A 27,123-nucleotide genomic window follows, 5' to 3' on the forward strand; every position below is an offset into this window, starting at 1 on the left:
AAGTCTGTCAGGGGGCACTCTCCCATCCCGGGGCTCCGCAGCCCCGCCATCGCGTGCCTCCCCAGGCCGCAACCGGGTGCGTCCTCGCCCCCCCCCCCCCCCCCCCCCCCCCCCCCCCCCCCCCCCCCCCCCCCCCCCGCCCCGCGCACGGTGTGCTCCGCCCCCGCCCCCCCACACCACCAGCGCCCACCCAGCGACCTAGGCCGGGCCCAGCCGGCCACCTGGCCTTCCCTCCTCTCCTCTCCTCTGCTCTGCTCTCTTCTGCTCTCCTCCACACAGCTCTGCTCAGCTGGGCTCGGCTCCGCTCGGCTCTCTCCCCTCCTCTCCACCCCACCTCGCTCCCCAGCCCACCCGAGGCCACGAGGACACACGGGCGGGCGACGGGCGACGCCACACACCAGCCCAGAAGCGGCAGCCCCGCCCCGTGGCCCTACCTCCACCGCGCTTCCCCTGACCACCCACCCCCGCTCCAGGCCCTGACCGAGAGACCCAGACAGGCCGGCTCACCTACACGGACACACGGATACCCAGGGAGACACAGGGACAGACACAGACGGAGGGACCTCTGCACAGACGGCAAGAACGCAGAGCCCCAGAGACAGACTCTCCAACCCGCAGACCCCCCTCAGACCCTCCACCCCCAACCCCAGCCCCCAGGCCAGACGCGGTGACCCTGACCCGCATGCGGACAGGGACCCGGTAGGAGACACGGGTGCACGCAACGCTCACACACCCACTCACGCGCACAGAAAAACACACACACACACACAGGCACACACACTCGGACAAGACACCACACACCCAGGAGGCAGCGGTGGCCTGCCACCTGCCCCGGGAGGGAGGGCCGGCTTGCTTGGGCCCGGCTTTGGTGTCTGCAGTCCCGTTCCGCTCCCATTCCTGCCCAGCACCCCGTCTGGCCTGGGGGCCTGCCAGGGTTTCTTCCTCTGGTCTAGTCCTAGTCCTCTGGTGTGGGGTGAGGTGAGGGGGGGGCCGGGGCCTCTCTTGGCCCGGTGTGGGGGGCGCCCCCGGTCTTGCTGAGCGAGACAGCCTCGCGGTTGCCTTCGCTGTGCCTGGGAGACGCAGCGTGGAGCCGGGTGCCCACGGCTCCGGAAGCCCAGGGCGGTCGGCCATCTCGCGTCCCGGGCACCTGAGCCCGGGCGCGGGGCCCAAGGGGCCAAGGGGAGCTGGTCGGGGAGAAGGAAGGGAATGAATGCCCTCCCGGCCGGAGCGGAGCCCAGGCCCCGTGGGTGGAGAGAAGGGGGGGCGGGGGGGGGGGGGGGGGCCCGGGCCCGGGGGCGCCGGGGGGGGGGGGGGGGGGGGGGGCCGGCTGCCGGTGGGCCTGGGGGCTGGGGGCAGCCCGAGGGCCTCGCTAGGGGATCCAGGGCCCAGGGCCTCGGGAGCACAGGCCCTGGGAGAGGTGGCCCAGGCCCGGGGTCGAGGCCTGCTCCTGCCTCCTGCCCCCCACACCCTCGGCCCCGGCCCCCCCCCCCCCCCCGCGCCTCCCCGCCCTCCTCCCACAGCCCGTCGGCCCCCACGCCCCTCCCCGCGTCCATGGCCGTGGTCCTCACCCCGGTCCCCCTTTCCCTGCCTCTGGCCCCAAAGCCCCCTTCCAAGACTGCCCCGCCCTGCCAGCAGCCCCCCAAGGCCGGCTGAGGCGCGGGTGGGCCTCGTGTCGTGCAGGCGGAAACGCTGGCTGGCTTGTGGCCGGCCGCCCGTGCAGCGGGCCGCCCTTTTTGGGGCCAGGGGCCCGCGCTGCTGGGTCTGGGGTGGCCAGGCAGGGGTCAGGGGGTCAGGGGCGTGAGGGGAGGGACCGGGCTCAGGGGCTGAGGCGTTCAGGGACTGTTGGGAGGCCGCCGCGTTGGCCAGGGCGCCCAGCGGTGGCGGCCAAGGGAGAGGGAGGGGGGCCCCAAGGGGGAGAGAAAATCGGAAGGCCAAAGACAAGCGTTTGGGGGGCGGAAAAAAAAGCCTACAGCACCCGGTATTCCCAGGCGGTCTCCCATCCAAGTACTAACCAGGCCCGACCCTGCTTAGCTTCCGAGATCAGACGAGATCGGGCGCGTTCAGGGTGGTATGGCCGTAGACGCCTGCCGCTTCAGCTGGCCGCCCCATGAGCCTGCTGCGCGCTTCCCGGGCCCCGGAGTTAGCCAGGGCTCCCCACTCAGCCTGCCCCTGGGCCTTGCGCCTGCCTCCCCGCCACGCCCGCCAGGGGGGCCCCCCCCAACGCCAAAGTCTGTCAGGGGGCACTCTCCCATCCCGGGGCTCCGCAGCCCCGCCATCGCGTGCCTCCCCAGGCCGCAACCGGGTGCGTCCTCGGCCCCCCCCCCCCACCCCCCCACACCCCACCCCACCCCCCCCCCCCCCCCCCCCCGCCCCGCGCACGGTGTGCTCCGCCCCCCCCCCCCCCCCACACCACCAGCGCCCACCCAGCGACCTAGGCCGGGCCCAGCCGGCCACCTGGCCTTCCCTCCTCTCCTCTCCTCTGCTCTGCTCTCTTCTGCTCTCCTCCACACAGCTCTGCTCAGCTGGGCTCGGCTCCGCTCGGCTCTCCCCTCCTCTCCCCCCCCACCTCGCTCCCAGCCCACCCGAGGCCACGAGGACACACGGGCGGGCGACGGGCGACGCCACACACCAGCCCAGAAGCGGCAGCCCCGCCCCGTGGCCCTACCTCCACCGCGCTTCCCCTGACCACCCACCCGCTCCAGGCCCTGACCGAGAGACCCAGACAGGCCGGCTCACCTACACGGACACACGGATACCCAGGGAGACACAGGGACAGACACAGACGGAGGGACCTCTGCACAGACGGCAAGAACGCAGAGCCCCAGAGACAGACTCTCCAACCCGCAGACCCCCCCTCAGACCCTCCACCCCCAACCCCAGCCCCCAGGCCAGACGCGGTGACCCTGACCCGCATGCGGACAGGGACCCGGTAGGAGACACGGGTGCACGCAACGCTCACACACCCACTCACGCGCACAGAAACACACACACACACAGGCACACACACTCGGACAAGACACCACACACCCAGGAGGCAGCGGTGGCCTGCCACCTGCCCCGGGAGGGAGGGCCGGCTTGCTTGGGCCCGGCTTTGGTGTCTGCAGTCCCGTTCCGCTCCCATTCCTGCCCAGCACCCCGTCTGGCCTGGGGGCCTGCCAGGGTTTCTTCCTCTGGTCTAGTCCTCTGGTGTGGGGTGAGGCGGGGGGCCGGGGCCTCTCTTGGCCCGGTGTGGGGCGCCCCCGGTCTTGCTGAGCGAGACAGCCTCGCGGTTGCCTTCGCTGTGCCTGGGAGACGCAGCGTGGAGCCGGGGTTGCCCACGGCTCCGGAAGCCCCAGGGCGGTCGGCCATCTCGCGTCCCGGGCACCTGAGCCCGGGCGCGGGGCCCAAGGGGCCAAGGGGAGCTGGTCGGGGAGAAGGAAGGGAATGAATGCCCTCCCGGCCGGAGCGGAGCCCAGGCCCCGTGGGTGGAGAGAGGGGGGGGGGGGGGGGGGGCCCGGTCCCGGGGGCGCCGGGGGGGGGGGGGGGGGGGGGGGCCGGCTGCCGGTGGGCCTGGGGGCTGGGGGCAGCCCGAGGGCCTCGCTAGGGGATCCAGGGCCCAGGGCCTCGGGAGCACAGGCCCTGGGGAGAGGTGGCCCAGGCCCGGGGTCGAGGCCTGCTCCTGCCTCCTCCTCCCCCCCCCACACCCTCGGCCCCCCCCCCCCCCCCCCGCGCCTCCCCGCCCTCCTCCCACAGCCCGTCGGCCCCCACGCCCCCCCCCGCGTCCATGGCCGTGGTCCTCACCCCGGTCCCCCCTTTCCCTGCCTCTGGCCCCAAAGCCCCCTTCCAAGACTGCCCCGCCCTGCCAGCAGCAGCCCCCCAAGGCCGGCTGAGGCGCGGGTGGGCCTCGTGTCGTGCAGGCGGAAACGCTGGCTTGTGGCCGGCCGCCCGTGCAGCGGGCCGCCCTTTTTGGGGCCAGGGGCCCGCGCTGCTGGGTCTGGGGTGGCCAGGCAGGGGTCAGGGGGTCAGGGGCGTGAGGGGGACCGGGCTCAGGGGCTGAGGCGTTCAGGGACTGTTGGGAGGCCGCCGCGTTGGCCAGGGCGCCCAGCGGTGGCGGCCAAGGGAGAGGGAGGGGGGGCCCAAGGGGGAGAGAAAATCGGAAGGCCAAAGACAAGCGTTTGGGGGCGGAAAAAAAAGCCTACAGCACCCGGTATTCCCAGGCGGTCTCCCATCCAAGTACTAACCAGGCCCGACCCTGCTTAGCTTCCGAGATCAGACGAGATCGGGCGCGTTCAGGGTGGTATGGCCGTAGACGCCTGCCGCTTCAGCTGGCCGCCCCATGAGCCTGCTGCGCGCTTCCCGGGCCCCGGAGTTAGCCAGGGCTCCCCACTCAGCCTGCCCTGGGCCTTGCGCCTGCCTCCCCGCCACGCCCGCCAGGGGGGCCCCCCCCCCAACGCCAAAGTCTGTCAGGGGGCACTCTCCCATCCCGGGGCTCCGCAGCCCCGCCATCGCGTGCCTCCCCAGGCCGCAACCGGGTGCGTCCTCGGCCCCCCCCCCCCCCCCCACCCCCCCCCCCCCCCCCCCCCCCCCCCCCCCCCCCCGCCCCGCGCACGGTGTGCTCCGCCCCCCCCCCCCCCCCACACCACCAGCGCCCACCCAGCGACCTAGGCCGGGCCCAGCCGGCCACCTGGCCTTCCCTCCTCTCCTCTCCTCTGCTCTGCTCTCTTCTGCTCTCCTCCACACAGCTCTGCTCAGCTGGGCTCGGCTCCGCTCGGCTCTCCCCTCCTCTCCACCCCACCTCGCTCCCAGCCCACCCGAGGCCACGAGGACACACGGGCGGGCGACGGGCGACGCCACACACCAGCCCAGAAGCGGCAGCCCCGCCCCGTGGCCCTACCTCCACCGCGCTTCCCCTGACCACCCACCCGCTCCAGGCCCTGACCGAGAGACCCAGACAGGCCGGCTCACCTACACGGACACACGGATACCCAGGGAGACACAGGGACAGACACAGACGGAGGGACCTCTGCACAGACGGCAAGAACGCAGAGCCCCAGAGACAGACTCTCCAACCCGCAGACCCCCCTCAGACCCTCCACCCCCCACCCCAGCCCCCAGGCCAGACGCGGTGACCCTGACCCGCATGCGGACAGGGACCCCGGTAGGAGACACGGGTGCACGCAACGCTCACACACACCCACTCACGCGCACAGAAAAACACACACACACACAGGCACACACACTCGGACAAGACACCACACACCCAGGAGGCAGCGGTGGCCTGCCACCTGCCCCGGGAGGGAGGGCCGGCTTGCTTGGGCCCGGCTTTGGTGTCTGCAGTCCCGTTCCGCTCCCATTCCTGCCCAGCACCCCGTCTGGCCTGGGGGCCTGCCAGGGTTTCTTCCTCTGGTCTAGTCCTCTGGTGTGGGGTGAGGCGGGGGGCCGGGGCCTCTCTTGGCCCGTGTGTGGGGCGCCCCCGGTCTTGCTGAGCGAGACAGCCTCGCGGTTGCCTTCGCTGTGCCTGGGAGACGCAGCGTGGAGCCGGGTGCCCACGGCTCCGGAAGCCCAGGGCGGTCGGCCATCTCGCGTCCCGGGCACCTGAGCCCGGGGCGCGGGGCCCAAGGGGCCAAGGGGAGCTGGTCGGGGAGAAGGAAGGGAATGAATGCCCTCCCGGCCGGAGCGGAGCCCAGGCCCCGTGGGTGGAGAGAAGGGGCGGGGGGTGGGGGGGCCCGGTCCCGGGGGCGCCGGGAGGGGTGGGGGGGGTGGGTCGGCTGCCGGTGGGCCTGGGGGCTGGGGGCAGCCCGAGGGCCTCGCTAGGGGATCCAGGGCCCAGGGCCTCGGGAGCACAGGCCCTGGGAGAGGTGGCCCAGGCCCGGGGTCGAGGCCTGCTCCTGCCTCCTCCCCCCCACACCCTCCCCCCCCCCCCCCCCCCCCCCACCCCCCGCGCCTCCCCGCCCTCCTCCCACAGCCCGTCGGCCCCCACGCCCCTCCCCGCGTCCATGGCCGTGGTCCTCACCCCGGTCCCCCTTTCCCTGCCTCTGGCCCCAAAGCCCCCTTCCAAGACTGCCCCGCCCTGCCAGCAGCCCCCCAAGGCCGGCTGAGGCGCGGGTGGGCCTCGTGTCGTGCAGGCGGAAACGCTGGCTTGTGGCCGGCCGCCCGTGCAGCGGGCCGCCCTTTTTGGGGCCAGGGGCCCGCGCTGCTGGGTCCCCCCCCCCCAGGCAGGGGTCAGGGGGTCAGGGGCGTGAGGGGACCGGGCTCAGGGGCTGAGGCGTTCAGGGACTGTTGGGAGGCCGCCGCGTTGGCCAGGGCGCCCAGCGGTGGCGGCCAAGGGAGAGGGAGGGGGGGCCCAAGGGGGGGGAGAGAAAATCGGAAGGCCAAAGACAAGCGTTTGGGGGCGGAAAAAAAAGCCTACAGCACCCGGTATTCCCAGGCGGTCTCCCATCCAAGTACTAACCAGGCCCGACCCTGCTTAGCTTCCGAGATCAGACGAGATCGGGCGCGTTCAGGGTGGTATGGCCGTAGACGCCTGCCGCTTCAGCTGGCCGCCCCATGAGCCTGCTGCGCGCCCCCCGGGCCCCGGAGTTAGCCAGGGCTCCCCACTCAGCCTGCCCCCCCCTTGCGCCTGCCTCCCCGCCACGCCCCCCAGGGGGGCCCCCCCCCAACGCCAAAGTCTGTCAGGGGGCACTCTCCCATCCCGGGGCTCCGCAGCCCCGCCATCGCGTGCCTCCCCAGGCCGCAACCGGGTGCGTCCCCCCCCCCCCCCCACCCCCACTCCCCCCACACCCCCCCCCCCCCCCCCCCCCCCCCCCCCGCGCACGGTGTGCTCCGCCCCCCCCCCCCCCCACACCACCAGCGCCCACCCCAGCGACCTAGGCCGGGCCCAGCCGGCCACCTGGCCTTCCCTCCTCTCCTCTCCTCTGCTCTGCTCTCTTCTGCTCTCCTCCACACACAGCTCTGCTCAGCTGGGCTCGGCTCCGCTCGGCTCTCCCCTCCTCTCCACCCACCCCCTCGCTCCCAGCCCACCCGAGGCCACGAGGACACACGGGCGGGCGACGGGCGACGCCACACACCAGCCCAGAAGCGGCAGCCCCGCCCCGTGGCCCTACCTCCACCGCGCCCCCCCCCTGACCCACCCACCCGCTCCAGGCCCTGACCGAGAGACCCAGACAGGCCGGCTCACCTACACGGACACACGGATACCCAGGGAGACACAGGGACAGACACAGACGGAGGGACCTCTGCACAGACGGCAAGAACGCAGAGCCCCAGAGACAGACTCTCCAACCCGCAGACCCCCCTCAGACCCCCCCCCCCCCCCCAACCCCAGCCCCCAGGCCAGACGCGGTGACCCTGACCCGCATGCGGACAGGGACCCGGTAGGAGACACGGGTGCACGCAACGCTCACACACCCACTCACGCGCACAGAAACACACACACACACAGGCACACACACTCGGACAAGACACCACACACCCAGGAGGCAGCGGTGGCCTGCCACCTGCCCCGGGAGGGAGGGCCGGCTTGCTTGGGCCCGGCTTTGGTGTCTGCAGTCCCGTTCCGCTCCCATTCCTGCCCAGCCCCCCCGTCTGGCCTGGGGGCCTGCCAGGGTTTCTTCCTCTGGTCTAGTCCTCTGGTGTGGGGTGAGGCGGGGGGGCCGGGGCCTCTCTTGGCCCGGTGTGGGGGGGCGCCCCCGGTCTTGCTGAGCGAGACAGCCTCGCGGTTGCCTTCGCTGTGCCTGGGAGACGCAGCGTGGAGCCGGGTGCCCACGGCTCCGGAAGCCCAGGGCGGTCGGCCATCTCGCGTCCCGGGCACCTGAGCCCGGGCGCGGGGCCCAAGGGGCCAAGGGGAGCTGGTCGGGGAGAAGGAAGGGAATGAATGCCCTCCCGGCCGGAGCGGAGCCCAGGCCCCGTGGGTGGAGAGAAGGGGGGGGGGGGTGGGGGGGCCCGGTCCCGGGGGCGCCGGGAGGGGGGTGGGGGGGGTGGGTCGGCTGCCGGTGGGCCTGGGGGCTGGGGGCAGCCCGAGGGCCTCGCTAGGGGATCCAGGGCCCAGGGCCTCGGGAGCACAGGCCCTGGGAGAGGTGGCCCAGGCCCGGGGTCGAGGCCTGCTCCTGCCTCCTGCCCCCCACCCCACCCCCCCCTCGGCCCCGGCCCCCCCCACCCCCCGCGCCTCCCCGCCCTCCTCCCACAGCCCGTCGGCCCCCACGCCCCTCCCCGCGTCCATGGCCGTGGTCCTCACCCCGGTCCCCCTTTCCCTGCCTCTGGCCCCAAAGCCCCCTTCCAAGACTGCCCCGCCCTGCCAGCAGCCCCCCAAGGCCGGCTGAGGCGCGGGTGGGCCTCGTGTCGTGCAGGCGGAAACGCTGGCTTGTGGCCGGCCGCCCGTGCAGCGGGCCGCCCTTTTTGGGGCCAGGGGGCCCGCGCTGCTGGGTCTGGGGTGGCCAGGCAGGGGTCAGGGGGTCAGGGGCGTGAGGGGACCGGGCTCAGGGGCTGAGGCGTTCAGGGACTGTTGGGAGGCCGCCGCGTTGGCCAGGGCGCCCAGCGGTGGCGGCCAAGGGAGAGGGAGGGGGGGCCCAAGGGGGAGAGAAAATCGGAAGGCCAAAGACAAGCGTTTGGGGGCGAAAAAAAAAAAGCCTACAGCACCCGGTATTCCCAGGCGGTCTCCCATCCAAGTACTAACCAGGCCCGACCCTGCTTAGCTTCCGAGATCAGACGAGATCGGGCGCGTTCAGGGTGGTATGGCCGTAGACGCCTGCCGCTTCAGCTGGCCGCCCCATGAGCCTGCTGCGCGCTTCCCGGGCCCCGGAGTTAGCCAGGGCTCCCCACTCAGCCTGCCCTGGGCCTTGCGCCTGCCTCCCCGCCACGCCCCCCCGCCAGGGGGGCCCCCCCCCAACGCCAAAGTCTGTCAGGGGGCACTCTCCCATCCCGGGGCTCCGCAGCCCCGCCATCGCGTGCCTCCCCAGGCCGCAACGGGTGTGCGTCCTCGCCCCCCCCCCCCCCCCCCCCCCCCCACCCCACCCCCCACCCCCCCCCCCCCCCCCCCCCCCCGCGCACGGTGTGCTCCGCCCCCCCCCCCCCCCCACACCACCAGCGCCCCACCCAGCGACCTAGGCCGGGCCCAGCCGGCCACCTGGCCTTCCCTCCTCTCCTCTCCTCTGCTCTGCTCTCTTCTGCTCTCCTCCACACAGCTCTGCTCAGCTGGGCTCGGCTCCGCTCGGCTCTCCCCTCCTCTCCACCCCACCTCGCTCCCAGCCCACCCGAGGCCACGAGGACACACGGGCGGGCGACGGGCGACGCCACACACCAGCCCAGAAGCGGCAGCCCCGCCCCGTGGCCCTACCTCCACCGCGCTTCCCCTGACCACCCACCCGCTCCAGGCCCTGACCGAGAGACCCAGACAGGCCGGCTCACCTACACGGACACACGGATACCCAGGGAGACACAGGGACAGACACAGACGGAGGGACCTCTGCACAGACGGCAAGAACGCAGAGCCCCAGAGACAGACTCTCCAACCCGCAGACCCCCCTCAGACCCTCCACCCCCCAACCCCAGCCCCCAGGCCAGACGCGGTGACCCTGACCCGCATGCGGACAGGGACCCGGTAGGAGACACGGGTGCACGCAACGCTCACACACCCACTCACGCGCACAGAAACACACACACACACAGGCACACACACTCGGACAAGACACCACACACCCAGGAGGCAGCGGTGGCCTGCCACCTGCCCCGGGAGGGAGGGCCGGCTTGCTTGGGCCCGGCTTTGGTGTCTGCAGTCCCGTTCCGCTCCCATTCCTGCCCAGCACCCCGTCTGGCCTGGGGGCCTGCCAGGGTTTCTTCCTCTGGTCTAGTCCTCTGGTGTGGGGTGAGGCGGGGGGCCGGGGCCTCTCTTGGCCCGGTGTGGGGCGCCCCCGGTCTTGCTGAGCGAGACAGCCTCGCGGTTGCCTTCGCTGTGCCTGGGAGACGCAGCGTGGAGCCGGGTGCCCACGGCTCCGGAAGCCCAGGGCGGTCGGCCATCTCGCGTCCCGGGCACCTGAGCCCGGGCGCGGGGCCCAAGGGGCCAAGGGGAGCTGGTCGGGGAGAAGGAAGGGAATGAATGCCCTCCCGGCCGGAGCGGAGCCCAGGCCCCCGTGGGTGGAGAGAAGGGGCGGGGGGTGGGGGGGCCCGGTCCCGGGGGCGCCGGGAGGGGTGGGGGGGGTGGGTCGGCTGCCGGTGGGCCTGGGGGCTGGGGGCAGCCCGAGGGCCTCGCTAGGGGATCCAGGGCCCAGGGCCTCGGGAGCACAGGCCCTGGGAGAGGTGGCCCAGGCCCGGGGTCGAGGCCTGCTCCTGCCTCCTGCCCCCCCCCACACCCTCGGCCCCGGCCCCCCCCCACCCCCCGCGCCTCCCCGCCCTCCTCCCACAGCCCGTCGGCCCCCACGCCCCTCCCCGCGTCCATGGCCGTGGTCCTCACCCCGGTCCCCCTTTCCCTGCCTCTGGCCCCAAAGCCCCCTTCCAAGACTGCCCCGCCCTGCCAGCAGCCCCCCAAGGCCGGCTGAGGCGCGGGTGGGCCTCGTGTCGTGCAGGCGGAAACGCTGGCTTGTGGCCGGCCGCCCGTGCAGCGGGCCGCCCTTTTTGGGGCCAGGGGCCCGCGCTGCTGGGTCTGGGGTGGCCAGGCAGGGGTCAGGGGGTCAGGGGCGTGAGGGGACCGGGCTCAGGGGCTGAGGCGTTCAGGGACTGTTGGGAGGCCGCCGCGTTGGCCAGGGCGCCCAGCGGTGGCGGCCAAGGGAGAGGGAGGGGGGCCCAAGGGGGAGAGAAAATCGGAAGGCCAAAGACAAGCGTTTGGGGGCGGAAAAAAAAGCCTACAGCACCCGGTATTCCCAGGCGGTCTCCCATCCAAGTACTAACCAGGCCCGACCCTGCTTAGCTTCCGAGATCAGACGAGATCGGGCGCGTTCAGGGTGGTATGGCCGTAGACGCCTGCCGCTTCAGCTGGCCGCCCCATGAGCCTGCTGCGCGCTTCCCGGGCCCCGGAGTTAGCCAGGGCTCCCCACTCAGCCTGCCCTGGGCCTTGCGCCTGCCTCCCCGCCACGCCCGCCAGGGGGGCCCCCCCCAACGCCAAAGTCTGTCAGGGGGCACTCTCCCATCCCGGGGCTCCGCAGCCCCGCCATCGCGTGCCTCCCCAGGCCGCAACCGGGTGCGTCCTCGGCCCCCCCCCCCCCCCCCCCCCCCCCCCCCCCCCCCCCCCCCCCCCACCCCCCCCCCCCCCCCCCCCCGCCCCGCACGGTGTGCTCCGCCCCCGCCCCCCCACACCACCAGCGCCCACCCAGCGACCTAGGCCGGGCCCAGCCGGCCACCTGGCCTTCCCTCCTCTCCTCTCCTCTGCTCTGCTCTCTTCTGCTCTCCTCCACACAGCTCTGCTCAGCTGGGCTCGGCTCCGCTCGGCTCTCCCCTCCTCTCCACCCCACCTCGCTCCCAGCCCACCCGAGGCCACGAGGACACACGGGCGGGCGACGGGCGACGCCACACACCAGCCCAGAAGCGGCAGCCCCGCCCCGTGGCCCTACCTCCACCGCGCTTCCCCTGACCACCCACCCGCTCCAGGCCCTGACCGAGAGACCCAGACAGGCCGGCTCACCTACACGGACACACGGATACCCAGGGAGACACAGGGACAGACACAGACGGAGGGACCTCTGCACAGACGGCAAGAACGCAGAGCCCCAGAGACAGACTCTCCAACCCGCAGACCCCCCTCAGACCCTCCACCCCCAACCCCAGCCCCCAGGCCAGACGCGGTGACCCTGACCCGCATGCGGACAGGGACCCGGTAGGAGACACGGGTGCACGCAACGCTCACACACCCACTCACGCGCACAGAACACACACACACACACAGGCACACACACTCGGACAAGAGACACCACACACCCAGGAGGCAGCGGTGGCCTGCCACCTGCCCCGGGAGGGAGGGCCGGCTTGCTTGGGCCCGGCTTTGGTGTCTGCAGTCCCGTTCCGCTCCCATTCCTGCCCAGCACCCCGTCTGGCCTGGGGGCCTGCCAGGGTTTCTTCCTCTGGTCTAGTCCTCTGGTGTGGGGTGAGGCGGGGGGCCGGGGCCTCTCTTGGCCCGGTGTGGGGCGCCCCCGGTCTTGCTGAGCGAGACAGCCTCGCGGTTGCCTTCGCTGTGCCTGGGAGACGCAGCGTGGAGCCGGGTGCCCACGGCTCCGGAAGCCCAGGGCGGTCGGCCATCTCGCGTCCCGGGCACCTGAGCCCGGGCGCGGGGGGCCCAAGGGGCCAAGGGGAGCTGGTCGGGGAGAAGGAAGGGAATGAATGCCCTCCCGGCCGGAGCGGAGCCCAGGCCCCGTGGGTGGAGAGAAGGGGCGGGGGGTGTGGGGGGGCCCGGTCCCGGGGGGCGCCGGGAGGGGTGGGGGGGGTGGGTCGGCTGCCGGTGGGCCTGGGGGCTGGGGGCAGCCCGAGGGCCTCGCTAGGGGATCCAGGGCCCAGGGCCTCGGGAGCACAGGCCCTGGGAGAGGTGGCCCAGGCCCGGGGTCGAGGCCTGCTCCTGCCTCCTGCCCCCCCCACACCCTCGGCCCCGGCCCCCCACCCCCCGCGCCTCCCCGCCCCTCCTCCCACAGCCCGTCGGCCCCCCACGCCCCTCCCCGCGTCCATGGCCGTGGTCCTCACCCCGGTCCCCCTTTCCCTGCCTCTGGCCCCAAAGCCCCCTTCCAAGACTGCCCCGCCCTGCCAGCAGCCCCCCAAGGCCGGCTGAGGCGCGGGTGGGCCTCGTGTCGTGCAGGCGGAAACGCTGGCTTGTGGCCGGCCGCCCGTGCAGCGGGCCGCCCTTTTTTGGGGCCAGGGGCCCCGCGCTGCTGGGTCTGGGGTGGCCAGGCAGGGGTCAGGGGGTCAGGGGCGTGAGGGGACCGGGCTCAGGGGCTGAGGCGTTCAGGGACTGTTGGGAGGCCGCCGCGTTGGCCAGGGCGCCCAGCGGTGGCGGCCAAGGGAGAGGGAGGGGGGCCCAAGGGGGGAGAGAAAATCGGAAGGCCAAAGACAAGCGTTTGGGGGGCGAAAAAAAAGCCTACAGCACCCGGTATTCCCAGGCGGTCTCCCATCCAAGTACTAACCAGGCCCGACCCTGCTTAGCTTCCGAGATCAGACGAGATCGGGCGCGTTCAGGGTGGTATGGCCGTAGACGCCTGCCGCTTCAGCTGGCCGCCCCATGAGCCTGCTGCGCGCTTCCCGGGCCCCGGAGTTAGCCAGGGCTCCCCACTCAGCCTGCCCTGGGCCTTGCGCCTGCCTCCCCGCCACGCCCGCCAGGGGGGGCCCCCCCCCCAACGCCAAAGTCTGTCAGGGGGCACTCTCCCATCCCGGGGCTCCGCAGCCCCGCCATCGCGTGCCTCCCCAGGCCGCAACCGGGTGCGTCCTCGGCCCCCCACCCCCCCACTCCCCCCCCACACCCCACCCCCCCCCCCCCCCCCCGCCCCGCGCACGGTGTGCTCCGCCCCCGCCCCCCCCCACACCACCAGCGCCCACCCAGCGACCTAGGCCGGGCCCAGCCGGCCTTCCCCCTCCCTTCCCTCCTCTCCTCTCCTCTGCTCTGCTCTCTTCTGCTCTCCTCCACACAGCTCTGCTCAGCTGGGCTCGGCTCCGCTCGGCTCTCCCCTCCTCTCCACCCCACCTCGCTCCCAGCCCACCCGAGGCCACGAGGACACACGGGCGGGCGACGGGCGACGCCACACACCAGCCCAGAAGCGGCAGCCCCGCCCCGTGGCCCTACCTCCACCCGCGCTTCCCCTGACCACCCACCCGCTCCAGGCCCTGACCGAGAGACCCAGACAGGCCGGCTCACCTACACGGACACACGGATACCCAGGGAGACACAGGGACAGACACAGACGGAGGGACCTCTGCACAGACGGCAAGAACGCAGAGCCCCAGAGACAGACTCTCCAACCCGCAGACCCCCCTCAGACCCTCCACCCCCAACCCCAGCCCCCAGGCCAGACGCGGTGACCCTGACCCGCATGCGGACAGGGACCCGGTAGGAGACACGGGTGCACGCAACGCTCACACACCCACTCACGCGCACAGAAACACACACACACACAGGCACACACACACTCGGACAAGACACCACACACCCAGGAGGCAGCGGTGGCCTGCCACCTGCCCCGGGAGGGAGGGCCGGCTTGCTTGGGCCCGGCTTTGGTGTCTGCAGTCCCGTTCCGCTCCCATTCCTGCCCAGCACCCCGTCTGGCCTGGGGGCCTGCCAGGGTTTCTTCCTCTGGTCTAGTCCTCTGGTGTGGGGTGAGGCGGGGGGCCGGGGCCTCTCTTGGCCCGGTGTGGGGCGCCCCCGGTCTTGCTGAGCGAGACAGCCTCGCGGTTGCCTTCGCTGTGCCTGGGAGACGCAGCGTGGAGCCGGGTGCCCACGGCTCCGGAAGCCCAGGGCGGTCGGCCATCTCGCGTCCCGGGCACCTGAGCCCGGGGCGCGGGGCCCAAGGGGCCAAGGGGAGCTGGTCGGGGAGAAGGAAGGGAATGAATGCCCTCCCGGCCGGAGCGGAGCCCAGGCCCCCCGTGGGTGGAGAGAAGGGGCGGGGGGTGGGGGGGCCCGGTCCCGGGGGCGCCGGGGGGGGTGGGGGGGGGGGGGCCGGCTGCCGGTGGGCCTGGGGGCTGGGGGCAGCCCGAGGGCCTCGCTAGGGGATCCAGGGCCCAGGGCCTCGGGAGCACAGGCCCTGGGAGAGGTGGCCCAGGCCCGGGGTCGAGGCCTGCTCCTGCCTCCTGCCCCCCACACCCTCGGCCCCGGCCCCCCCACCCCCCCGCGCCTCCCCGCCCTCCTCCCACAGCCCGTCGGCCCCCACGCCCCCTCCCCGCGTCCATGGCCGTGGTCCTCACCCCGGTCCCCCTTTCCCTGCCTCTGGCCCCAAAGCCCCCTTCCAAGACTGCCCCGCCCTGCCAGCAGCCCCCCCAAGGCCGGCTGAGGGCGCGGGTGGGCCTCGTGTCGTGCAGGCGGAAACGCTGGCTTGTGGCCGGCCGCCCGTGCAGCGGGCCGCCCTTTTTGGGGCCAGGGGCCCGCGCTGCTGGGTCTGGGGTGGCCAGGCAGGGGTCAGGGGGTCAGGGGCGTGAGGGGACCGGGCTCAGGGGCTGAGGCGTTCAGGGACTGTTGGGAGGGCCGCCGCGTTGGCCAGGGCGCCCAGCGGTGGCGGCCAAGGGAGAGGGAGGGGGGCCCAAGGGGGGAGAGAAAATCGGAAGGCCAAAGACAAGCGTTTGGGGGCGGAAAAAAAAGCCTACAGCACCCGGTATTCCCAGGCGGTCTCCCATCCAAGTACTAACCAGGCCCGACCCTGCTTAGCTTCCGAGATCAGACGAGATCGGGGCGCGTTCAGGGTGGTATGGCCGTAGAAGCCTGCCGCTTCAGCTGGCCGCCCCATGAGCCTGCTGCGCGCTTCCCGGGCCCCGGAGTTAGCCAGGGCTCCCCACTCAGCCTGCCCTGGGCCTTGCGCCTGCCTCCCCGCCCCGCCCGCCAGGGGGCCCCCCCCCCAACGCCAAAGTCTGTCAGGGGGCACTCTCCCATCCCGGGGCTCCGCAGCCCCGCCATCGCGTGCCTCCCCAGGCCGCAACCGGGTGCGTCCTCGGCCCCCCCCCCCCCACTCCCCCCACACACCCCACCCCCCCCCCCCCCCCCCCGCCCCGCGCACGGTGTGCTCCGCCCCCCCCCCCCCCACACCACCAGCGCCCACCCAGCGACCTAGGCCGGGCCCAGCCGGCCACCTGGCCTTCCCTCCCTCCTCTCCTCTCCTCTGCTCTCTTCTGCTCTCCTCCACACAGCTCTGCTCAGCTGGGCTCGGCTCCGCTCGGCTCTCCCCCCCTCCCCTCCTCCTCCACCCCACCCGAGGCCACGAGGACACACGGGCGGGCGACGGGCGACGCCACACACCAGCCCAGAAGCGGCAGCCCCGCCCCGTGGCCCTACCTCCACCGCGCTTCCCCTGACCACCCACCCGCTCCAGGCCCTGACCGAGAGACCCAGACAGGCCGGCTCACCTACACGGACACACGGATACCCAGGGGGAGACACAGGGACAGACACAGACGGAGGGACCTCTGCACAGACGGCAAGAACGCAGAGCCCCAGAGACAGACTCTCCAACCCGCAGACCCCCCTCAGACCCTCCACCCCCAACCCCAGCCCCCAGGCCAGACGCGGTGACCCTGACCCGCATGCGGACAGGGACCCGGTAGGAGACACGGGTGCACGCAACGCTCACACACCCACTCACGCGCACAGAAACACACACACACACAGGCACACACACTCGGACAAGACACCACACACCCAGGAGGCAGCGGTGGCCTGCCACCTGCCCCGGGAGGGAGGGCCGGCTTGCTTGGGCCCGGCTTTGGTGTCTGCAGTCCCGTTCCGCTCCCATTCCTGCCCAGCACCCCGTCTGGCCTGGGGGCCTGCCAGGGTTTCTTCCTCTGGTCTAGTCCTCTGGTGTGGGGTGAGGCGGGGGGCCGGGGCCTCTCTTGGCCCGGTGTGGGGCGCCCCCGGTCTTGCTGAGCGAGACAGCCTCGCGGTTGCCTTCGCTGTGCCTGGGAGACGCAGCGTGGAGCCGGGTGCCCACGGCTCCGGAAGCCCAGGGCGGTCGGCCATCTCGCGTCCCGGGCACCTGAGCCCGGGCGCGGGGCCCAAGGGGCCAAGGGGAGCTGGTCGGGGAGAAGGAAGGGAATGAATGCCCTCCCGGCCGGAGCGGAGCCCAGGCCCCGTGGGTGGAGAGAAGGGGCGGGGGGTGGGGGGGCCCGGTCCCGGGGGCGCCGGGAGGGGTGGGGGGGGTGGGTCGGCTGCCGGTGGGCCTGGGTGCTGGGGGCAGCCCGAGGGCCTCGCTAGGGGATCCAGGGCCCAGGGCCTCGGGAGCACAGGCCCTGGGAGAGGTGGCCCAGGCCCCGGGGTCGAGGCCTGCTCCTGCCTCCTGCCCCCCCACACCCTCGGCCCCGGCCCCCCCACCCCCCGCGCCTCCCCGCCCTCCTCCCACAGCCCGTCGGCCCCCACGCCCCTCCCCGCGTCCATGGCCGTGGTCCTCACCCCGGTCCCCCTTTCCCTGCCTCTGGCCCCAAAGCCCCCTTCCAAGACTGCCCCGCCCTGCCAGCAGCCCCCCAAGGCCGGCTGAGGCGCGGGTGGGCCTCGTGTCGTGCAGGCGGAAACGCTGGCTTGTGGCCGGCCCGCCCGTGCAGCGGGCCGCCCTTTTTGGGGCCAGGGGCCCGCGCTGCTGGGTCTGGGGTGGCCAGGCAGGGGTCAGGGGGGGTCAGGGGCGTGAGGGGACCGGGCTCAGGGGCTGAGGCGTTCAGGGACTGTTGGGAGGCCGCCGCGTTGGCCAGGGCGCCCAGCGGTGGCGGCCAAGGGAGAGGGAGGGGGGGGCCCAAGGGGGAGAGAAAATCGGAAGGCCAAAGACAAGCGTTTGGGGGCGGAAAAAAAAAAAAGCCTACAGCACCCGGTATTCCCAGGCGGTCTCCCATCCAAGTACTAACCAGGCCCGACCCTGCTTAGCTTCCGAGATCAGACGAGATCGGGCGCGTTCAGGGTGGTATGGCCGTAGACGCCTGCCGCTTCAGCTGGCCGCCCCATGAGCCTGCTGCGCGCTTTCCCGGGCCCCGGAGTTAGCCAGGGCTCCCCACTCAGCCTGCCCTGGGCCTTGCGCCTGCCTCCCCGCCCCGCCCGCCAGGGGGGCCCCCCCCCAACGCCAAAGTCTGTCAGGGGGCACTCTCCCATCCCGGGGCTCCGCAGCCCCGCCATCGCGTGCCTCCCCAGGCCGCAACCGGGTGCGTCCTCGGCCCCCACCCCCACCCCCCCCCCCCCCACCCCAACCCCCCCCCCCCCGCCCCGCGCACGGTGTGCTCCGCCCCCCCGCCCCCCCCACACCACCAGCGCCCACCCAGCGACCTAGGCCGGGCCCAGCCGGCCACCTGGCCTTCCCTCCTCTCCTCTCCTCTGCTCTCTTCTGCTCTCCTCCACACAGCTCTGCTCAGCTGGGCTTGGCTCCGCTCGGCTCTCCCCTCCTCTCCACCCCACCTCGCTCCCAGCCCACCCGAGGCCACGAGGACACACGGGCGGGCGACGGGCGACGCCACACACCAGCCCAGAAGCGGCAGCCCCGCCCCGTGGCCCTACCTCCACCGCGCTTCCCCTGACCACCCACCCGCTCCAGGCCCTGACCGAGAGACCCAGACAGGCCGGCTCACCTACACGGACCCACGGATACCCAGGGAGACACAGGGACAGACACAGACGGAGGGACCTCTGCACAGACGGCAAGAACGCAGAGCCCCAGAGACAGACTCTCCAACCCGCAGACCCCCCTCAGACCCTCCACCCCCAACCCCAGCCCCCAGGACAGACGCGGTGACCCAGACCCGCATGCGGACAGGGACCCGGTAGGAGACACGGGTGCACGCAACGCTCACACACCCACTCACGCGCACAGAAACACACACACACACAGGCACACACACTCGGACAAGACACCACACACCCAGGAGGCAGCGGTGGCCTGCCACCTGCCCCGGGAGGGAGGGCCGGCTTGCTTGGGCCCGGCTTTGGTGTCTGCAGTCCCGTTCCGCTCCCATTCCTGCCCAGCACCCCCGTCTGGCCTGGGGGCCTGCCAGGGTTTCTTCCTCTGGTCTAGTCCTCTGGTGTGGGGTGTTGGCGGGGGGCCGGGGCCTCTCTTGGCCCGGTGTGGGGGCGCCCCCGGTCTTGCTGAGCGAGACAGCCTCGCGGTTGCCTTCGCTGTGCCTGGGGGAGACGCAGCGTGGAGCCGGGTGCCCACGGCTCCGGAAGCCCAGGGCGGTCGGCCATCTCGCGTCCCGGGCACCTGAGCCCCGGGCGCGGGGCCCCCAAGGGGCCAAGGGGAGCTGGGTCGGGGAGAAGGAAGGGAATGAATGCCCTCCCGGCCGGAGCGGAGCCCAGGCCCCGTGGGTGGAGAGAAGCGGCGGGGGGTGGGGGGGCCCGGTCCCGGGGGCGCCGGGAGGGGTGGGGGGGGTGGGTCGGCTGCCGGTGGGCCTGGGGGCTGGGGGCAGCCCGAGGGCCTCGCTAGGGGATCCAGGGCCCAGGGCCTCGGGAGCACAGGCCCTGGGAGAGGTGGCCCAGGCCCGGGGTCGAGGCCTGCTCCTGCCTCCTGCCCCCCACACCCTCGGCCCCGGCCCCCCACCCCCCGCGCCTCCCCGCCCTCCTCCCACAGCCCGTCGGCCCCCACGCCCCTCCCCGCGTCCATGGCCGTGGTCCTCACCCCGGTCCCCCTTTCCCTGCCTCTGGCCCCAAAGCCCCCTTCCAAGACTGCCCCGCCCTGCCAGCAACCCCCCAAGGCAGGCTGAGGCGCGGGTGGGCCTCGTGTCGTGCAGGCGGAAACGCTGGCTTGTGGCCGGCCGCCCGTGCAGCGGGCCGCCCTTTTTGGGGCCAGGGGCCCGCGCTGCTGGGTCTGGGGTGGCCAGGCAGGGGTCAGGGGGTCAGGGGCGTGAGGGGACCGGGCTCAGGGGCTGAGGCGTTCAGGGACTGTTGGGAGGCCGCCGCGTTGGCCAGGGCGCCCAGCGGTGGCGGCCAAGGGAGAGGGAGGGGGGCCCAAGGGGGAGAGAAAATCGGAAGGCCAAAGACAAGCGTTTTTGGGGGCGAAAAAAAAAAAAAGCCTACAGCACCTGGTATTCCCAGGTGGTCTCCCATCCAAGTACTAACCAGGCCCGACCCTGCTTAGCTTCCGAGATCAGACGAGATCGGGCGCGTTCAGGGTGGTATGGCCGTAGACGCCTGCCGCTTCAGCTGGCCGCCCCATGAGCCTGCTGCGCGCTTCCCGGGCCCCGGAGTTAGCCAGGGCTCCCCACTCAGCCTGCCCTGGGCCTTGCGCCTGCCTCCCCGCCCCGCCCGCCAGGGGGGCCCCCCCCAACGCCAAAGTCTGTCGGGGCACTCTCCCATCCCGGGGCTCCGCAGCCCCGCCATCGCGTGCCTCCCCAGGCCGCAACCGGGTGCGTCCTCGGCCCCCACCCCCACTTCCCCCACACCCCACCCCAACCCCCCCGCCCCGCCCCGCGCACGGTGTGCTCCGCCCCCGCCCCCCCACACCACCAGCGCCCACCCAGCGACCTAGGCCGGGCCCAGCCGGCCACCTGGCCTTCCCTCCTCTCCTCTCCTCTGCTCTCTTCTGCTCTCCTCCACACAGCTCTGCTCAGCTGGGCTCGGCTCCGCTCGGCTCTCCCCTCCTCTCCACCCCACCCGAGGCCATGAGGACACACGGGCGGGCGACGGGCGACGCCACACACCAGCCCAGAAGCGGCAGCCCCGCCCCGTGGCCCTACCTCCACCGCGCTTCCCCTGACCACCCACCCGCTCCAGGCCCTGACCGAGAGAGACCCAGACAGGCCGGCTCACCTACACGGACACACACGGATACCCAGGGAGACACAGGGACAGACACAGACGGAGGGACCTCTGCACAGACGGCAAGAACGCAGAGCCCCAGAGACAGACTCTCCAACCCGCAGACCCCCCTCAGACCCTCCACCCCCAACCCCAGCCCCCAGGCCAGACGCGGTGACCCTGACCCGCATGCGGACAGGGACCCGGTAGGAGACACGGGTGCACGCAACGCTCACACACCCACTCACGCGCACAGAAACACACACACACACAGGCACACACACTCGGACAAGACACCACACACCCAGGAGGCAGCGGTGGCCTGCCACCTGCCCCGGGAGGGAGGGCCGGCTTGCTTGGGCCCGGCTTTGGTGTCTGCAGTCCCGTTCCGCTCCCATTCCTGCCCAGCACCCCGTCTGGCCTGGGGGCCTGCCAGGGTTTCTTCCTCTGGTCTAGTCCTCTGGTGTGTGGGGTGAGGCGTGGGGCCGGGGCCTCTCTTTGGTCCGGTGTGGGGCGCCCCCCGGTCTTGCTGAGCGAGACAGCCTCGCGGTTGCCTTCGCTGTGCCTGGGAGACGCAGCGTGGAGCCGGGTGCCCACGGCTCCGGAAGCCCAGGGCGGTCGGCCATCTCGCGTCCCGGGCACCTGAGCCCGGGCGCGGGGCCCAAGGGGCCAAGGGGAGCTGGTCGGGGAGAAGGAAGGGAATGAATGCCCTCCCGGCCGGAGCGGAGCCCAGGCCCGTGGGTGGGTGGAGAGAAGGGGCGGGGGGGGGGGGGGGGGGCCCGGTCCCGGGGGCGCCGGGAGGGGTGGGGGGGGTGGGTCGGCTGCCGGTGGGCCTGGGGGCTGGGGGCAGCCCGAGGGCCTCGCTAGGGGATCCAGGGCCCAGGGCCTCGGGAGCACAGGCCCTGGGAGAGGTGGCCCAGGCCCGGGGTCGAGGCCTGCTCCTGCCTCCTGCCCCCCACACCCTCGGCCCCGGCCCCCCACCTCCCGCGCCTCCCCGCCCTCCTCCCACAGCCCGTCGGCCGCCACGCCCCTCCCCGCGTCCATGGCCGTGGTCCTCACCCCGGTCCCCCTTTCCCTGCCTCTGGCCCCAAAGCCCCCCTTCCAAGACTGCCCCGCCCTGCCAGCAGCCCCCCAAGGCCGGCTGAGGCGCGGGTGGGCCTCGTGTCGTGCAGGCGGAAACGCTGGCTTGTGGCCGGCCGCCCGTGCAGCGGGCCGCCCTTTTTGGGGCCAGGGGCCCGCGCTGCTGGGTCTGGGGTGGCCAGGGGTCAGGGGGTCAGGGGCGTGAGGGGACCGGGCTCAGGGGCTGAGGGCGTTCAGGGACTGTTGGGGAGGCCGCCGCGTTGGCCAGGGCGCCCAGCGGTGGCGGCCAAGGGAGAGGGAGGGGGGGGCCCAAGGGGGAGAGAAAATCGGAAGGCCAAAGACAAGCGTTTGGGGGCGGAAAAAAAAAAAGCCTACAGCACCCGGTATTCCCAGGCGGTCTCCCATCCAAGTACTAACCAGGCCCGACCCTGCTTAGCTTCCGAGATCAGACGAGATCGGGGCGCGTTCAGGGTGGTATGGCCGTAGACGCCTGCCGCTTCAGCTGGCCGCCCCATGAGCCTGCTGCGCGCTTCCCGGGCCCCGGAGTTAGCCAGGGCTCCCCACTCAGCCTGCCCTGGGCCTTGCGCCTGCCTCCCCGCCCCGCCCGCCAGGGGGGCCCCCCCCAACGCCAAAGTCTGTCGGGGTCAGGGGGCACTCTCCCATCCCGGGGCTCCGCAGCCCCGCCATCGCGTGCCTCCCCAGGCCGCAACCGGGTGCGTCCTCGGCCCCCACCCCCACTCCCCCCCCCCCACCCCACCCCAACCCCCCCCCCCCCCCCGCCCCGCGCACGGTGTGCTCCGCCCCCCCCCCCCCCCACACCACCAGCGCCCACCCAGCGACCTAGGCCGGGCCCAGCCGGCCACCTGGCCTTCCCTCCTCTCCTCTCCTCTGCTCTCTTCTGCTCTCCTCCACACAGCTCTGCTCAGCTGGGCTCGGCTCCGCTCGGCTCTCCCCTCCTCTCCACCCCACCCGAGGCCACGAGGACACACGGGCGGGCGACGGGCGACGCCACACACCAGCCCAGAAGCGGCAGCCCCGCCCCGTGGCCCTACCTCCACCGCGCTTCCCCTGACCACCCACCCGCTCCAGGCCCTGACCGAGAGACCCAGACAGGCCGGCTCACCTACACGGACACACGGATACCCAGGGAGACACAGGGACAGACACAGACGGAGGGACCTCTGCACAGACGGCAAGAACGCAGAGCCCCAGAGACAGACTCTCCAACCCGCAGACCCCCCTCAGACCCTCCACCCCCAACCCCAGCCCCCAGGCCAGACGCGGTGACCCTGACCCGCATGCGGACAGGGACCCGGTAGGAGACACGGGTGCACGCAACGCTCACACACCCACTCACGCGCACAGAAACACACACACACACACAGGCACACACACTCGGACAAGACACCACACACCCAGGAGGCAGCGGTGGCCTGCCACCTGCCCCGGGAGGGAGGGCCGGCTTGCTTGGGCCCGGCTTTGGTGTCTGCAGTCCCGTTCCGCTCCCATTCCTGCCCAGCACCCCGTCTGGCCTGGGGGCCTGCCAGGGTTTCTTCCTCTGGTCTAGTCCTCTGGTGTGGGGTGAGGCGGGGGGCCGGGGCCTCTCTTGGCCCGGTGTGGGGGGCCCCCCGGTCTTGCTGAGCGAGACAGCCTCGCGGTTGCCTTCGCTGTGCCTGGGAGACGCAGCGTGGAGCCGGGTGCCCACGGCTCCGGAAGCCCAGGGCGGTCGGCCATCTCGCGTCAAGGGCACCTGAGCCCGGGCGCGGGGCCCAAGGGGCCAAGGGGAGCTGGTCGGGGAGAAGGAAGGGAATGAATGCCCTCCCGGCCGGAGCGGAGCCCAGGCCCCGTGAGGAGAAGGGGCGGGGGGTGGCGGGGCCCAGGTCGCGGGGGCGCCGGGAGGGGTGGGGGCGGTGGGTCGGCTGCCGGTGGGCCTGGGGGCTGGGGGCAGCCCGAGGGCCTCGCTAGGGGATCCAGGGCCCAGGGCCTCGGGAGCACAGGCCCTGGGAGAGGTGGCCCAGGCCCGGGGTCGAGGCCTGCTCCTGCCTCCTGCCCCCCACACCCTCGGCCCTGGCCCCCACCCCCCGCGCCTCCCCGCCCTCCTCCCACAGCCCGTAGGCCCCCACGCCCCTCCCCGCGTCCATGGCCGTGGTCCTCACCCCGGTCCCCCTTTCCCTGCCTCTGGTCCCAAAGCCCACTTACAAGACTGCCCCGCCCTGCCAGCAGCCCCCCAAGGCCGGCTGAGGCGCGGGTGGGCCTCGTGTCGTGCAGGCGGAAACGCTGGCTTGTGGCCGGCCGCCCGTGCAGCGGGCCGCCATTTTTGGGGCCAGGGGCCCGCGATGCTGGGTCTGGGGTGGACAGGGGTCAGGGGGTCAGGGGCGTGAGGGGACCGGGCTCAGGGGCTGAGGCGTTCAGGGACTGTTGGGAGGCCGCCGCGTTGGCCAGGGCGCCCAGCGGTGGCGGCCAAGGGAGAGGGAGGGGGGCCCAAGGGGGAGAGAAAATCGGAAGGCCAAAGACAAGCGTTTGGGGGCGGAAAAAAAAGCCTACAGCACCCGGTATTCCCAGGCGGTCTCCCATCCAAGTACTAACCAGGCCCGCCTGTGCTTAGTTTCTGAAATCTTGGATGTTCAGGGTGGAATGAACTTAGATGCCTGGTGGTTCTGGTGGGCTCCCAAATATTTTTTTCATCCTGTTCTGTTGGAGGAACAGGAGCACCTAATGGGAGTGGTTTTGTTTCCTTTTGTGTTTCCTTTCCTACCCTGCATCTTGTGTTTTTAGGGAGTGTGTATATAGGCGGAGGGTCTCTTACTTTTTTTCATTTTCCTTTTTAGTGTCCTCTTTTTTCCTTTTGTTTCCTGTATTTTTTATTTTTTGTTTGTCTTTTTTTTGTTGTTGCAAGTAATGTGTGTCATTATCTGGAATGCTTGTTTTCCTGTTTTACAACCAGTGTATAGTTTGTCTTTCTTTTTGTGTTAGTTTATTTGAATTCGGAGTTGTTTACTTTCTTCGTTTTTCAGTTCCTAAGTGGTAATAATGAGTATTTGAAATTATCAATATATTGTGGAGACTTTAAAGTTTCGTCTGATATTTTTCGTCTTGTATTTAAGGAGACCTGCTTTGTCTTTAATTTGTAGGTTTAAATAGCAATTGATTTGCTAATAGAGTGTCATGATTTTTAAAATTTCTTCCTTTTGAATTTATTTTATCTACATTATAGTTAATTTTGATGCTTTTTGTTCCTTTTGGCCTTAGGTTTTTGTTCCTTTTGTGAGTTTTCAAAGTGTTGAGGTGTTGTGTTGTATAACCTTGGTTGTCTTCTCGGTAGTACTGTTCTGCCTCCTGTTACAAAATTAATACATCCTGCTTAAAGGACATCTCATGGTTTCCAGGTTATTTATTTTTTTAAGATTTTGGTTTTTTTTTTTTGACAGACAGAGATTACAAGTAGCAGAGAAGCAGGCAGAGTGAGAGGTGGAAGCAGGTTCTCTGGGACCATGACCTGAGTTGAAGGCAGAGGCTTTAATCCATTGAGCCACTCAGGTGTCTCTCCAGGTTATTTTTAAAATTCTGTATTTAAATTCATTTTAGTTAATGCATAGTGAATTATTAGCTTAAGGATAGAATTTGGCATTTCATCATTTGCATATAACACCTAGTATTTTTTACATCACATCTATCCTTAATTCACATCATTCAGTTACCTCTCCCCTTACTCACTTTGTCTCTTGCAACCTAGTGTTCAGGTCTCTTACCTCCTTCTCTATTTTTTCATCTTCCTCTATGTTTATCTGTTTTGTTTCTTTTCTTTTTTCAACGATTTTAATTATTTGACAGAGAAATTACAAGTAGGCAGAGACTCAGGCAGAGATAGAGGAGGAAGCAGGCTCCCTGCTGAGTTGAGAGCCCAATGTCAGCCTTGATCCCAAGACCCTGGGATCATGCCTGAGCTCAAGGCAGAAGCTTGACCCACTGAACCACCCAGGCGCCCATCTGTTTTGTTTCTTAAATTTCATATATGAGTGATATTTAGTGGTATTTGTCTTTCTCTGTGGTTTTGCTTTAAATCACTGAAGCTGAATATGCTGATTTCAAGAGTCTGAAGACCCAAGCTTTAGTTAATTATCTAGAAATCCGACACCATGAAGTTCAGAGTTCAATGTAGAGGCTTCAGTCCAAATGGAGAGGAAGAGTCTCAGCAGGCACCATGGCCTTGAGGCCTTTGTAGTTACTATTTTCTTCCTTGGAACAGTGTACTTGTTTCACTGTGTGCTCGCTTCACCTCAGAGTCTGTAAAACATAATTCTTGTGTTTATTTTCCTGCCTGGTTCACATCACCCTGGATTATCTTGTATATTATCCTTACATTTTCCTTGCTCCCTCCCCAGGGTGTCACGTGCTTGCCATGGGGCCACTGCCTACTTCTCCCCTATTATACCACAGTTTCTACAACAGTCCAGACCACACAGTCTCAATGAATGTTATTGGGTGTGTGAACATTGAGTGGATAGTGGGCACATCCATGTGTCCTTTAGCATTGTCCCAGATCAAGAATGAAGGGGTTAGAAAAACAATTTGCTGCAAGTTGTAGTCTCTTGTTCTGGAAATGTCTCATTGTCATCAGAAAGACACAAAATTAGAGAAAGCAACTGCCTTGATTTGGGGATAGTCCATAATAAAGTGCCACCTGCCAGGGCTGAGGTCAGAAGGGTGGGTGTGCAATTCCAAGTGTCTAAAAGGCATTTCCCATCCTCCCAGTATCTTCTCCCATGTTTCTAAGAACCCTAATGCTCCAGACATTTTGAATCCCTCCACTCAGTGAGCCAGGAACTGAGATGTCAACATTTCCAGGACCCAAATACCTTATTCTATACTTTAGAACTTGGAAGATGCTCTCCTCTACCATTACCCTATTCATATTCTTCCATTCCTCAGTTCCTGCAGCTTTGTAGTTTTCTAGTCTTCATTTAAAAAAATGAGTACCTTCTATGCGTCTAACACTAAGGATCACCCACCTACTGCAACCCACTCAAACTATGCATGACAAATCTACGACCCTCCTTGAGTGGACAGGGATATGTCCTGGATGGCTTCACTGGAAATGTTCTAAACCTTCTTCCTATCCAGCCTTTGGGTTGTGCCCTGAAAAGCCAGACACTAATTGTGCTGCTTACTTAACAACAGTAGCTGCTCAGTTAGCATTTCCAAAACGTAAGCATTACCAAACGTAAGGAAAGGATAATATACAAGATAATCCAGGGTGATACGAACCAGGCAGGAAAATAAAAACAAGAATTATGTTTTACAGACTCTGAGGTGAAGCGAGCACACAGTGAAACAATTACTTAATTGTTCCTGCTTACTTACCATCCTCATACCTGTGCACAAAATCACACAGATCCCCAGCTTAAGAGAAAAACCCAAATCCTGATGCCGCCTTAATGGTACTCTTCCACATTGTCTCAGACTCCAGACTCAGACTCTCTGATGGTTTCCCCATCTGCCCTACTATCCTGCACCACCTGTTTTCCAATGACCAAAAGGAGTTGTTTTTCATATTTTGTGCAGTTTTCTGTGTTTATGTTGAGGACAAGCCTCACACCAGTTACTCCTTCGTACAAGGTTCTAGAATGATATTTTTATCCATCTGTTTCCCTCTGCTGGACTGTGAGCTCCCAGAAAACAACCAGATTGTGTTGGGTCCTGGC

The 27,123-nt window shown here is 69.3% G+C and overlaps 1 protein-coding gene and 10 non-coding genes across 11 annotated transcripts in view; all 11 read right to left on the reverse strand.

Annotated features, from left to right (window-relative positions):
- Positions 1–13,336, reverse strand: part of LOC123393840 (collagen alpha-1(I) chain-like) — a 36,690-nt gene extending 23,354 nt beyond the window's left edge. Inside the window, exons 1-6 of the mRNA XM_045087082.1 lie at positions 13,305–13,336; positions 12,634–12,824; positions 10,485–10,612; positions 8,213–8,402; positions 3,843–3,973; positions 1,569–1,761 (exon numbers count right to left, since the gene is read on the reverse strand). Of these exons, the coding sequence (XP_044943017.1) occupies positions 1,569–1,761; positions 3,843–3,973; positions 8,213–8,402; positions 10,485–10,612; positions 12,634–12,824; positions 13,305–13,336 (865 nt within the window). The remainder of the gene's footprint in view (positions 1–1,568; positions 1,762–3,842; positions 3,974–8,212; positions 8,403–10,484; positions 10,613–12,633; positions 12,825–13,304) is intronic.
- LOC123393855 lies at positions 1,964–2,082 on the reverse strand. The gene has a single exon (XR_006608663.1). It is a non-coding gene; the product is annotated as a 5S ribosomal RNA (ribosomal RNA).
- Positions 4,172–4,290, reverse strand: LOC123393856. The gene has a single exon (XR_006608664.1). It is a non-coding gene; the product is annotated as a 5S ribosomal RNA (ribosomal RNA).
- Positions 6,382–6,500, reverse strand: LOC123393857. Its single transcript, XR_006608665.1, has one exon. It is a non-coding gene; the product is annotated as a 5S ribosomal RNA (ribosomal RNA).
- LOC123393859 lies at positions 8,602–8,720 on the reverse strand. Its single transcript, XR_006608667.1, has one exon. It is a non-coding gene; the product is annotated as a 5S ribosomal RNA (ribosomal RNA).
- On the reverse strand, positions 10,809–10,927 carry LOC123393860. The gene has a single exon (XR_006608668.1). It is a non-coding gene; the product is annotated as a 5S ribosomal RNA (ribosomal RNA).
- Positions 13,022–13,140, reverse strand: LOC123393861. The gene has a single exon (XR_006608669.1). It is a non-coding gene; the product is annotated as a 5S ribosomal RNA (ribosomal RNA).
- Positions 13,337–15,227: 1,891 nt separating the features above from the next.
- Positions 15,228–15,347, reverse strand: LOC123393866. The gene has a single exon (XR_006608674.1). It is a non-coding gene; the product is annotated as a 5S ribosomal RNA (ribosomal RNA).
- Positions 15,348–17,420: 2,073 nt separating this feature from the next.
- Positions 17,421–17,539, reverse strand: LOC123393862. The gene has a single exon (XR_006608670.1). It is a non-coding gene; the product is annotated as a 5S ribosomal RNA (ribosomal RNA).
- Positions 17,540–19,614: 2,075 nt separating this feature from the next.
- On the reverse strand, positions 19,615–19,733 carry LOC123393847. Its single transcript, XR_006608655.1, has one exon. It is a non-coding gene; the product is annotated as a 5S ribosomal RNA (ribosomal RNA).
- A 2,056-nt stretch (positions 19,734–21,789) lies between these two features.
- On the reverse strand, positions 21,790–21,909 carry LOC123393863. The gene has a single exon (XR_006608671.1). It is a non-coding gene; the product is annotated as a 5S ribosomal RNA (ribosomal RNA).
- Between the last annotated feature and the right edge of the window lie 5,214 nt (positions 21,910–27,123).

Source organism: Mustela putorius, unplaced genomic scaffold, assembly GCF_011764305.1.
Source record: "Mustela putorius furo isolate JIRA1106 unplaced genomic scaffold, ASM1176430v1.1 tig00001033_pilon_pilon_pilon, whole genome shotgun sequence".
NCBI lineage: Eukaryota > Metazoa > Chordata > Mammalia > Carnivora > Mustelidae > Mustela > Mustela putorius.